The sequence below is a fragment of the Strix uralensis genome, chromosome 3, assembly GCF_047716275.1.
Source record: "Strix uralensis isolate ZFMK-TIS-50842 chromosome 3, bStrUra1, whole genome shotgun sequence".
In the NCBI taxonomy this organism is placed as follows: domain Eukaryota; kingdom Metazoa; phylum Chordata; class Aves; order Strigiformes; family Strigidae; genus Strix; species Strix uralensis.
In genome coordinates, this window is record NC_133974.1 from 21,354,924 (window position 1) to 21,367,295 (window position 12,372).

Sequence of the window (12,372 nt, forward strand, 5' to 3'; positions counted from 1 at the left end):
CCACGATATTTAAATACATACTTAACAATACCTTGTGCATACACTGGGGCTACTTAAAATGCTTAGACGATCTGAAATAGTACTTAGTGGTTTGCCAGAGCTAAACTCTCAGGCCTTGAAAGTACTGGACCATGGAACTATAATTTTTTAAACATACAGAAGCAAGATAAATGTTCAATTCCTATGGCAGTTGTCTTCAGTAATTAGTTCTTTTCTGCAGTGAAGGTTGTAGAAATTGTCTCTGTGCTCAGCACTTTTCAAAACAGACTTAGAGGCCAAATTTTGAACACACACTTTTGGGGGTACTGATTGACAAGAACCTCAACATGACCCAGCAATGTGCACTTGCAGCCCAGAAAGCCAACCGTATCCTGGGCTGAATCAAAAGAAGTGTGACCAGCAGGTTGAGGTAGGTGATTCTCCCCCTCTGCTCTGCTCTCGTGAGACTCCACCTGGAGTACTGTGTTCAGCCCTGGGGCCCCCAACATAAGGACATGGATCTGTTGGAGTGAGCCCAGAAGATGACCAGACGGCTGGAGCACGTCCCCTATGAGGACAGGCTGAGGGAGTTGGCGTTGTTCAGACTGGAGGAAGGAAAGCTCCAGGGAGACCTTATAGCAGCCCTGCAGTACTTGAAGGGGGCTACAGGAAAGCCAGAGAGGGACTTTTTACAAGGGCATGTAGTGATAGGACAAGGGGTGATGGCCTTAAACTGACAGAGGGTAGATTTAGATTATATGTAAGAAAGAAATACTTCACTGTGAGAGTGGTGAGGCACTGGAACAGGTTGCCTAGAGAGGTTGTAGATACCCATCCCTGGAAGTGTTCAAGGCCAGGTTGGACGGGGCTTTGAGCAACCTGGTCTAGTGGAAGGTGTCCCTGCCCATGGCAGCAGGGGTGAAACTAGATGGTCTTTAAGGTCCCTTCCAACCTAAATCATTTTATGATTCTATGAAATATTATTTCACATTTCTGTCTAATAAAGGGGAGTATGTATGACCATGAGAGCAGAAATCAAAATGACACCATTATTGAATGAATATTCACTTAGAATTTTAGATTAATGCTGTGATGACAAACTGATGCAGTTTGATTTAATATTTGTTAACTTATAGATTCAAAATGTTTAACGGATTGCGAAAACTCTTAACATTACAGATAACACAACTATAGACTTATAAAATCACAAAGTTGCGATATTGTGCATGAAGTAATTACTTTCTTTAAGAAAATAATATATTTTCCATAGTCACAACATATAATCTGATATCAGTTACAGTACATATATTTTCTTGCAATACTCTGACTGTCTATGAATACTGGATCCACAGATGCCACTTTTGCTGCTATAAAGGAGTGAATACAGTGTAAAACTGCTGTCAGATCCTGAAATTCAAGTTCCTGAAAGAGGAAGTAAGAGAAAAAAATAAAGAGAAAATGTGAATTCATATTCAGTTTTATAAACATTTTACATAAATACAGAACAGACTAGTCAGCAAACAGCAACGGACTTTAAATGAAAATTTGAGTCTTTATAGGGAACTGTAAGGTTAAAAGTATTAAGATGTATATCCATACCTCATTCACTGGCAGTGCCACATATCAATTTAGTTTTCACTCTGGGCTACTTTATTGTTTACATTTTACTCAGCTTTGACAATGAAAGGGTTCAACTTGCAAGAACATTCAAATATCACATCACATTTTAAAGTATTTGGTAAGTTAAGGATGTTTGGGGATGATGTGGTGTCAAGTCACAGCTGGGGAAGGTGAGGAAGACACATATTTTGTCATCCTCTGAAGGACAGTCAGATAAGCAAGCTGGTAGGCTAGGTATGAAATTCATATGCCCAAATTCACAAAGAAAGAGAGAGTTACTCCTAACCAGTTCTCAGATTCCCTTGACATTTTATAATAAATTTCATCTTCTGTGCACGTTAAATTAGTTTTTCCTAGTCTCCCCAGACAGAAATGGAGTGATATATTGATACAATGACAACAAAAATAATACAGAAACATGTTTAATTTACATAATACCACTATTTGTAAAGTCTGCAGCTGGTAAATATATTGTGGGGACACTTGGGCCAGTTTTTGGTTTGCGGAGAAGACATCTGTTTTCAACAAGGTGTTGGCTATATAGTAGTTTATTGAGACACACTCCATATGCTTGTCTTTAAACAAAAAGCAAAGCACTGGACTTCTGCTTTCCCTATCCAGTATTTTATGCTATCTTCTCAACAAAATTGACAACAGAGAGACAGAGAGAACTCAGACAGAATATTTGGAATTCAAGGTTACTGTACCAGAAAAGCTCACCATCGCAACATTTTACTATCAAAGGCCATGTATTTACTAGGCAGGAGTGGTTCTACTACTAATGAATGTCTGAAATTGTTTGCTACTATTTGTGGGACATGATTTTATGACACTATATTGGGCATAACTGGGAAATTTTTGGTAGCGGTGGGAGCTGCAGGGGAGGCCTCTGTGAGGAGCGGCCGGGGCTGCCCCGTGCCGGACACAGCCAGTTCCAGCAGGCTCCAAGCGACCTACCACTGGGCGTGGCTGAGCCCCCCGGCCAAAATAGTGGCTCCTCTGGGAAAACACATTTAAGAAAGGGCAGTAAATTCTCCAAACAGGTAACAAGGCCAGTGCAGTAAGAGGTGCTCCACAGCAGAGCAGGTAACACCCTTGAAGGGACCGCAACTGATGGAGGAGCCACACTGGAGCAGAGGAAATGAGTACGAAGCAAGGAGCAGCAAAGGAAAGGAGAAACAAGGAGTGGCAGAAAGAAACTGTCACCCTGATAATACTGGAGGGCTCTACTTCATGATAATGAGATTCTACTGATTTTTTAAAAAATTGTGCACAGTTTCTTTACAACCACAGGCACATATATTTTATTGTCTCAGGGATTTTATTTCTCACTAAGCAAATTTACTATTCCCAGAAAAATGTAATTTTCTGTTATCATCTACTCTTTCCAGCATAAGGTGACAATAAGCAATATTACTGGACAATAAGAGTAATAAAATGATATTCATCTAGCTCCCAAGATATGCTCTTCCTGTGGTGTAACAGGCCTTACAAATGTCTTTATCCTCTATGGGACATCCACAAAAACTACAGGAAAAGACCTCAGACATGGTAGCCTTGAAACAGAGCAAGCTTTGGCAGCAAGCTGTCTTCCTTATAGTGCTTGCTCAGTGCACACAGAAGCTTAAGAGAACAATGCTTTCAGTCCCTGTGTCCTGCAAAGAACATGTGAGCAGAGACTTTTAGATGTGTATAATAATTTGCCTTGGGTGAGTCATCATCAGACAATCAAAATTTAACTCCTTCCAGAACATGGAAACACAAGAATTTCTCAATTAAACAGCTTTGAGAATGTGGTAACATAAATGAAATGACTCTCCCCTCCCTTCAAACTTCTCTTCTGAAATTACTGACTGGTTTTCCTCCAACTTTCCAAGAAAAAAAAAATCTGAATTCAGAAAAAATGCATAGGCATTTTGGATGCCAACAATTGAAGTAATTAGCAATTTAAAACAGATTATTATAATTTGATATGTAATACAAATTACAAACTGACACTTCCAAGATTATAAAGGAACAGCAAACACAAAACTCTCCTAATTAAAAAAATATGAGCATAGACCAATATAACCGATAAGCAGAATGTGCTATTTACTATTATTCATACCTAGTTAAATAAGAAGAAAATAAGGTAACATAGAGAGAAGAGGCAAAACTCTCTCAAACGTCTGCTTTTGTTAGTCAACAAATTAAGAAATATCCTGAAAGAATAAAAATCTCTTGAGAACTTGTATCAAACTAAGCACTTAGGTAGCTGTTAATAATTGGCATTTGGTTGCTGAAGTAATCATTTGGACCTCATAGTCAAAATTAGACCTTGTTGTGAAAGAAAAATGAAGCATGAATGTTGGTAAAAATCCTTTGAGGAATTTAAGCCCATGTAATCTTTATTGTGTTTTTTGGGGGTATAAAACCTCTGCTTTTTCTGTTTTCATTGATAGTTATAGAGCAAGTATGGGAGTAAGTTTCTTAAAATACATTTTATTGACAGTAGATGTCTACTGTAAATATTAATATGAAATTAATATAAACACTTTCAGATAAAAAATAGCGACATTATTTAACTCTCATTGTCTTAGTTTTATAAAACTAAAATGAAGTACACACTCATGATTATTAATGAAACACAACTCAATATGAAATAATACAGGCCTCAGTATATCAGTTCTCAGCTCAAGTAAAAGGTTTACATCTCCTGAATTACCATCTTTAAAATCCATCAATTCTTAAATATAAAACCACTCACATTAATCTTAGATTTGCTCCAAAAGCAACTGAAATCATCCAACAATTTCACCTCAGGTTCTGACATTCAACACACTGACTGAATGCAGCCAAACAGACTGACAGAAGAGAGCCCTTCACAAAGATTTCCATATCTCTGCTCTGGCTTTATGCACTTCTAATGTATGTTTATCAAAATAAGCAACCAGAGGTAACCTAACACAGATTATAAGCAGCATTTCAGACTGCTCTAACGTTAGGTGAAGAGTTTGGGGATAAGAAAAGAGCAAAGACAGGAATGTTTCATCGCTGGGAGTCAATCCTTCGCAGTGCCCTTGACAGCAGAGTCCTCTTTGTTTCTATTGGAGTATAGCATATGGATCAAACTGCAGCAGTCCCTCCTGTGTATCTGAGAGAAGTTGTCTAATTTGTTGTGAATAACCTTTTGAATAGTAATACTATGCTCTTATTTCTATAAAAGATGATATACATACAGTTGAAAGAGAAGCAGTATTGCTAAACCTGTTTTATGTGAAGACAACACTGTATTTTCTCCAGTTAATACTGCAGGTCCCTCAGTCAGGGGGATTATTTTCACCAGTGGTGGTAGTTTTGAAAGTTGTTATAGAACTGGGTAGTGAATAGGTAGCATGTAAGCGCTCCTGATGCAGTTTCCATCTGGTTTGCTTCTCTCATGTTCTCTCATGTCTTCCCTATTTTATGTTAGGTTATGTTAGGTTATCCGTGGGGGTGAGCTATCATCTGGGATCATAAAAGACGAGCAGAGCTCTGGAGGCATCCTCTTGCAGGGCTCTGTTAGATGTGGTCAGCTATGGTGGTATCAGAGAGGTGGGGTTCATCTGAGGCCTCATGCATCAGAAGCTCCTAGAAATGCAGCTTACCACAGTAGTATTTCACCCAGGAGACCACAAATGGGGGTAAGGCTGTGCTTTGTGTTTGAAGGATGTTTGATGTCTGCACTGACTGCCTTCACAATCCTGAAGCTGGCTAGTCAGGTGCAGTTGTTGAGGAATAGTCATATATATCCAAAGCAGAAGTTGAAGTAGAGATTTGTGCAGGCTCAGGATAGAGGTTGCTCAGAGAACTGATGCTCTGGTGGTGGATATAGCTTGCATGCAGATTACAACAGGGAAAGGGGAAGAGGACTGGGTGTTAGTTTGGAAGTACAGATTTGGTAAAAGATAGGGATGGTCTTCTGTCTTGGGGAAATATAGATGTTGAATAGTCAGAGAACATGGAAACAAAATGTCTCTTAGCAAGAGACTATCTTGAATATGGTTTTAGGGGTGGAAATTTGGCCTCCTCATGTTTAGAATGTAATGTGAATTTTTCCTAGAAAAATAACACCAATGACACTCCTTGCAAACAAATTCATTACTCTCATAATTTTTATTTATTTTTTTAAGTAACATTTCTTCCCATACCCAGCCAGGCAGATGATGGAGTAACTGATCATTTTATTTGCTCTGTATCATGTAACACCACCCTTATGCTTGCTTGCCTTTTCTGTGATTGCTGCTTTTTCCTTTAATTAAGATTGTTAGTTTATTTTTGGTGTATTTAGAAGAATCTGTGTATGTCTAATATTTAAAAAACCAAAGCTATTTCAGTTTACTATATGTATCCTAATAAGTGGATTAAGTACAACAAAGGCACTAGAAGGAAGACAGCAAGAGAAGAACATAAAAGACTGGATTAAAGCAGTGGGAGGACAAGACTGCAAAACTGTCTGCTGGTACTGAGAATATAAAAAATGTGCACACCACACTGACCTCGATCATTGTATGTGCACAGCTAAGTAAGAAAAATATATGTTCTTGTTTCATCCACCCACCTATGAGAGTTGGATTTATTACATATCATAAAGAGCTTGACAGGCCTATTGCATCATTACCACGCACACACTTAATTTTATTGATTACTTCCGAGAGCTGTTGAATCACTGTTTGAACAAGACATGAGTCTGTATCACGTAAAAGGCAGATAATGGAGACACTGACAGATGGTGTTATTGTGCCCTGTGCATTTCATGACTTCTTTAAGGACATTGGTAAGCCTCAGTGTTTATCACCTGTTGACAAGAGCACAACTATTACTACTGTATTCTTCAGCATATTATTTCAATCAGGTTGAAATGATAATCATATCTTTTGTAAAAAAAGAACAGATAAAGATGTCTAGTTTTTAGCTCCAGTCCACATGGAAGTCAGAACAGGAAAGGAAATTCTAAATTCAGTTCTATATCTCAGCAAGTATACCAAGGCTTGGTTTCCATAGCATGGCTGAGAAGAACAAATGTATTAGTACTGCACATCTTGTTAAGACTGTTATAAACATACAAAGATAAATTATCAGCTATGGTATGGAAGCGTCTTTGGCTATAACTTTTTATTTGGCCTCCTCTTTGAGACTGTCATTTGCACAAAGAGCAGAAGGATAAGCTAAAATGGTGCTCTTACCCTGCAAACATAAGAATCAGATCCATGATGCCAACATTCAGTGCCAGATGAATTGCAACTCTATCTATCAACAGTACTTAAGTCTTTTAACAGTATTCTACAGGGATCTGGAAGAGTCAGATGGCTTTTCACTTTCAGCTTGAATGAATCCAAATGCTACTGTCTACTGCTAAATCTGGAACACTTTTAAATGTTGCACTGGCAGATGCAAACTTTGCTAATGCACAAGAAACCCATCTGAAAAGTTGTTCTGGAGATCCTTGTCTAGGAGCAGCCAACTAAATTCACTCATTCCAGTAAATATTAAAATAAATTTCCAACAGCAGTCCAATACTGTCACAAAGGCAAAATCTTAACTCTTATCTACCATCATCTTGAAAATGTTTTTCAAGCTCTTCAGATGTCCAGCAGTAAACTGCCAGACTTCAGCAACAAAAGACCCATCTTAAAAATACAGCAAGGCTTGAGTGCTAGATTATGGTTTATCGATGCTAGAAATTAATGTTGCTGTAAAGAGAGAGCTTTGCTTGCACTCTCCTTAATTTATCATATCTCTCAATGGTACTAATGTGGAATAAATATCCTCTCAGATGAATACAATAAATCTAAAGAAAGAAACATGGTTGCTGACCTGTCCTTGTTCACTCTCCTGAAGTTCTCATGTTTTAAAGAGGATTTTCTGTAAAAGTGCTGCAGAGTCTAATTGCAAAATCAGATCACATTATACCACTGTACCACTGTGAAGTTACAGAAGAGTGAAGAAAGCATACTGAATGCACTCAGATAAATATGCAGGGCTTCTGAGTTACATGTGTAACAGACAAGGTTTGTATGAGACCACCGATGTTTAGTTGCAGCTTCAATATGGCTCACCGTAGTCTAGTGACACTGTGATTTCTCTTCTTTCTTTCTTCAACGAAATATTTGAGACCAAGTTAGTAAAAGAGCAAATCTAGTGAAGAAAGATAAATAAACTCTCTGTTCTTAAGCTGAATGAATTGTTAAAATATAATTCCACCTGTCCTTTTCCACAGAGTATAAAAGAAACAAAAACATGAGAAAAAAAGGGAAATGGTCAGTTAAAATACTCTTGGAAAAATCAAGTATTCTCTTCCAGGTAGCTGCAGTTTAGCTAAGGGAGATAAAACATCAATACAATCCTGGAAGTATTAATCTGTTGTGGTTTTTTTTTTTAAGCAACCTTGAATCACGGTACATGTCATGTAGGCTAAGACCATCTGCTGTTATTAAGATTACTTGTAATTTCTCAGTACTGGATCCTGTATTCAGGTACATAAGCTATTTACAACTTTGCCAAATATAATTTTTTTTTGGCTGATATTTACCACATCAGTTTTCTGCAACAGATAACTTTTCAAAACAAAATTTTAGCCAAAATGGTTTACTCAATCCTGAGACTCTAAAATTTGCCAGGAAGATGAGTTTTGCATTAGGGGGTTGCTTTTCACTATTCCTGTGAAACCCGCTCACATTTGTTTATTGGAAAATTTAGTTGGAAAATTTATATTTTATAAAGATATAATTTTCACTGAGTATTCTCCAGCTTCAGACTTCTACCAGGCAGGAAATTAAAGAGGTGTGAATCCAGATCAGGCAAATCTGGGTATGTTATATTCTTCCATTTTGCATGTAAATGATGGAATCTACCTTTAGAATTTCTTTTTCAATCACTATTGAGTTTTTTAATGTGGGACTATGTTTAAGCCTTCATAAAGTCATGACAGATCACATGTATTGTTTCCCTCCATAGTAGTTAGCCTGTCATAAAATGGAAATGAGGCAATTTTGCTGTAGTCTTTTCAAAAATCCACCTTAATAGTTTCCTATCACTTTATTATTCTCCATATAATTGCAAATTATTTATTTAACAATCTTGGTGTTTATTTAATAAACTTCTTATTTTTCTACTATCAAAGATAGGCTGACTGGTCTGTAAGTCTCTATATCTCCACTTGGTCCCCCTTTTATTTTTAAAACCAAAAAAAACCCTCCCAAACCCTGCTATGTTTTCTCTCTCTGTAATCTTACACATCTACCTGGACTTCTCAAACATAACGTCCACTAGCTCTGAAATACTGCAAAAAGTAACATTTAAAAATATTTCAACAACTTTCCTTCCATATTCTGGTTTGTGTTTATAATCCCATGACCTTACTTGTAATGTGGGATGTAATTTCATTTTTTTTGATAACCGAAGCAAACAAAGCATGTAACCTATCCATCTCATTCGCTATTTGCTCAGTTTCCACAGTAAACTATGAATTATTACTTGGCTTCATGCCTTCAGCTCTGTCCTACTACTAAAGTATTCAGAGATTCTTTTTTTCCTTCTTGTTTTCCTGTCTTTTTTCTTCAGTTGTAACTGTTAAGACAAAAGCAAGTATCTTTCTGCATATGAACTTCCTACGTGTAAGAGGTTCGTGTGTAGTCAACACGCTCCATCTGGCTGAAGAGCACACAGGTTTAAGAGCCCCCCACCAAAGGGACATGAAAAGGCATCTCCAGCTTGAAGAATTCCAAACTACTGATCCAAGGAAGAGTTGACCACACCCCATACAAACTCCACATTAATGCCACAATCCAGGAATACTTAATAATCAAGCACTCTTCCTCCCCTTTCAAAATAGTCGCAGAGCTACTCCTTCATATAGATCCATTTACATGTTATGTTGCAATTTCAGAATTTTTAAGTCTCTCTTCTAAAAAAGTGTCTGATTTTCTACAGAAATGAAGTAATGAAATGATATACATGTGCATATGTGTAATTTTTGCCCTATTTCTTGAAGAGGTGGACAGCTCAAAGGAGATGACTTTCTAGAAGTGTGGCACAAGTTGTTGGTCGGGTTTGGGAGGTCCTGTTACCACCCTGCAGGGAAGTAAAGGCAGGGAAAGCATTGTCATTTCCTGCCTTGCCCAGCAGCTGGGGCATGGGTCCCATTATACATCGGTTATCTAACCAGATAATACACACATGCCTACAAACCCGCTGCAACAACTTTTTCCCCATTGTCAGGCTGGATAAAAATATGCTGTGATTGAATGTGATATGTAATATGAATGCATTGCAATGACTTTTGGGGGATTTAAAGGAGTTGAAGTGGAGTTATTACAGGAAGTATTAAAGGCAGGGTAAGTTCAGGAAAATACTGAAGTAGGAAACTATGAGGAGAAGTTGTAGGGAATATGAAGGACCTGAAGGAGAAACAACTGACAGGAATCTAGGCCTTATTAGCTCCTTCAAACAGAAAACTTTTTAAATGAAAAAATGTATTGTTCTTCACCTAAAATTGACGTGCACAGGTAGAGCTTGGCTTAGAATTTATAGAAGGAGAAAAAACATCATCTCTAGCTAGTCACCAAGATGCAAAAACAGAATTCCTAGATGTGATTTATTTTGCCCAAGAATTTATAAGCATATAAAATTAAACATAATTTGGAAAATTCTTTTGCAAGCTTAACTCTACTATTTATTGCCAAGTGAACATAAGTAATCTGTATCAAGCTTTATTTCACATGTAGTGGATCATTTACTCAGGAAAAATGAAACTTCAATTATTTGATGATATTTTCTGTTTCTCATTATTGGCTGCATTTCACCGTACAGTACCACCAGGGTCTATGAAATCTCTTTCATTACTATACTATGGGTATTAGTATTGTTTTTTTCCTGACTAGTCTCTAATTCTGAAGTCTAAGAAATAAAACCATATAGATGGGCATATACCTGAATATATATATACCACTTATCTGGAGAGGCTGCACAGCAGTGACCCAGTCCCATTTAATGTGAAATCCTAGTGAATACACTGCACTTTGTAGAGGCAGTGTTAAAAGGCAGAATCACTGAAAACTTGATGGACCCTCAGCTACTTAGTATCAGCCTTTCCTTTGGCCTTTACTGAGCTTTTCCTGGGATCTTCCAGCATTACAACACATATGCACATTTAGGTATATACATACTTAGAATTATGTATGAACTGATCACATATTGTCTTCCATCTGATAATTTCAACGTACCTCACAAATATTCATGAAAACTTTGCCAATTGCAAGGTGTTTTCATTAAAGCTATGCACAAGAATAATTTTTCATGTTTTAACAAATATGTCTCTAATAGGATAAAATTTGCTGTAAAATTATCATTAGGACTCACTTTTATAATTATTTTACAGATAATCAAATTTTCATAAAAATGCTAAAATTTACAATTTTTCTATCTAAAGAGTAAAGCCAATTAAGAATAATTGAAGTGAACACAGAAATAAAATAAAATTCAAAAAAAATAGATTTTTTACCACAACAGAAAGAGGAATGATCCAGTATTAAAGCAATTGAATTCCATTGCAAGCAATAGAATTGGAGCTCTTGGCCAATCACACACATGGATTATCTAATGATTTAGTACACAGATTCAGAGATGCAGATTATGGTTTTTGCAGCAGTGCCATCTCCCTGTCTGACCTGGAACAACTTACAGGAGCTCTCTGCAACAGATGATCACATGTAAAATGATGATATAGTCCTTTTCTGTCTCCAAGGAGTACTGTGAGAAATGAAGTGGAAATGACCTCCTACTATAGTTCAGGTTATTATAGTTTTGTAACTTTTGTAACAGATATTATAATATCTTTTACAGTAGAGCCAACAGAAAACTCAGGTTAAGTTTGCTGATGACATACTGAATAATGTACTAATATAGATGTACAAAGATATATTGCATTTGTTGTAACTTTATGATAAACAAGGAAGGTTAGAAATTTTCTTCTTACAACTTATTTTAAACATTAGAAGGATAGGTAATATATAACCTTTTTGTATGGTCACAATAGAAAAGTATCACTTTATAAATGACTTTAACCTGTACAACCCCAGGTAAGAGTATTTGAGAATTTTCATAGATCTTCAGATATTTTTCTGTTGTTTTTATTGGCTTTTGTCCAAGTCCCAGTTGAACCTCACTTTTACCTTCCTCTTCTCTGTCATATCACATCAAAGTTCTCCTCATTCTTTTTAAAACTGCATGACTGAAAAATTATCTTTTTATTTATTTATTCATCATCAAGTTTGGGATCACAGGGCAGAATCAGCACAGATTAAGGCATTACAGCCAAACATCCAGATGATGATTCAAACTATAATCCTGAATTAGAAACTGCTGAAGTTCAGTTGGGAATCTGAATTCTAAGTTTCACAATTTTATTTGATGATTGCTAGATGAAAAAAAAAAGAGACACCAGGAATATCTTATCTACAGTAGTGACTGGATGTCTCTACAGCTTAATTCCAGATCCTGCAAAGCACTGAGTGCTCTTAATTCATGGTAGAACCAATAGGTTTCAGGAATTGCTTGGACCCTTGCAAGAACATTCCCTGTTTTAAGATAACAAATTTTACACAATATTTTATTTTATTGGTAAACCTTAAGCACATATTTGCTTAAAATTTTAAGTCTACTATATAGCAGCTTAAAAACATATTTAGTATTTAAATAGATTTATTTTTCCTTTATCCTTTTAAAAAGCAGTTTTTAGATATTATACCTATTATA

General features: G+C 36.6%; 1 protein-coding gene across 1 annotated transcript in view; it reads right to left on the reverse strand.

The window, feature by feature from the left end:
* Nucleotides 1-1,269: 1,269 nt before the first annotated feature.
* SNTG2 (syntrophin gamma 2) overlaps nt 1,270-12,372 on the reverse strand; it is a 293,650-nt gene continuing 282,547 nt past the window's right edge. The window contains exon 17 of the mRNA XM_074864709.1: nt 1,270-1,401. Within this exon, the coding sequence (XP_074720810.1) occupies nt 1,270-1,401 (132 nt within the window). The remainder of the gene's footprint in view (nt 1,402-12,372) is intronic.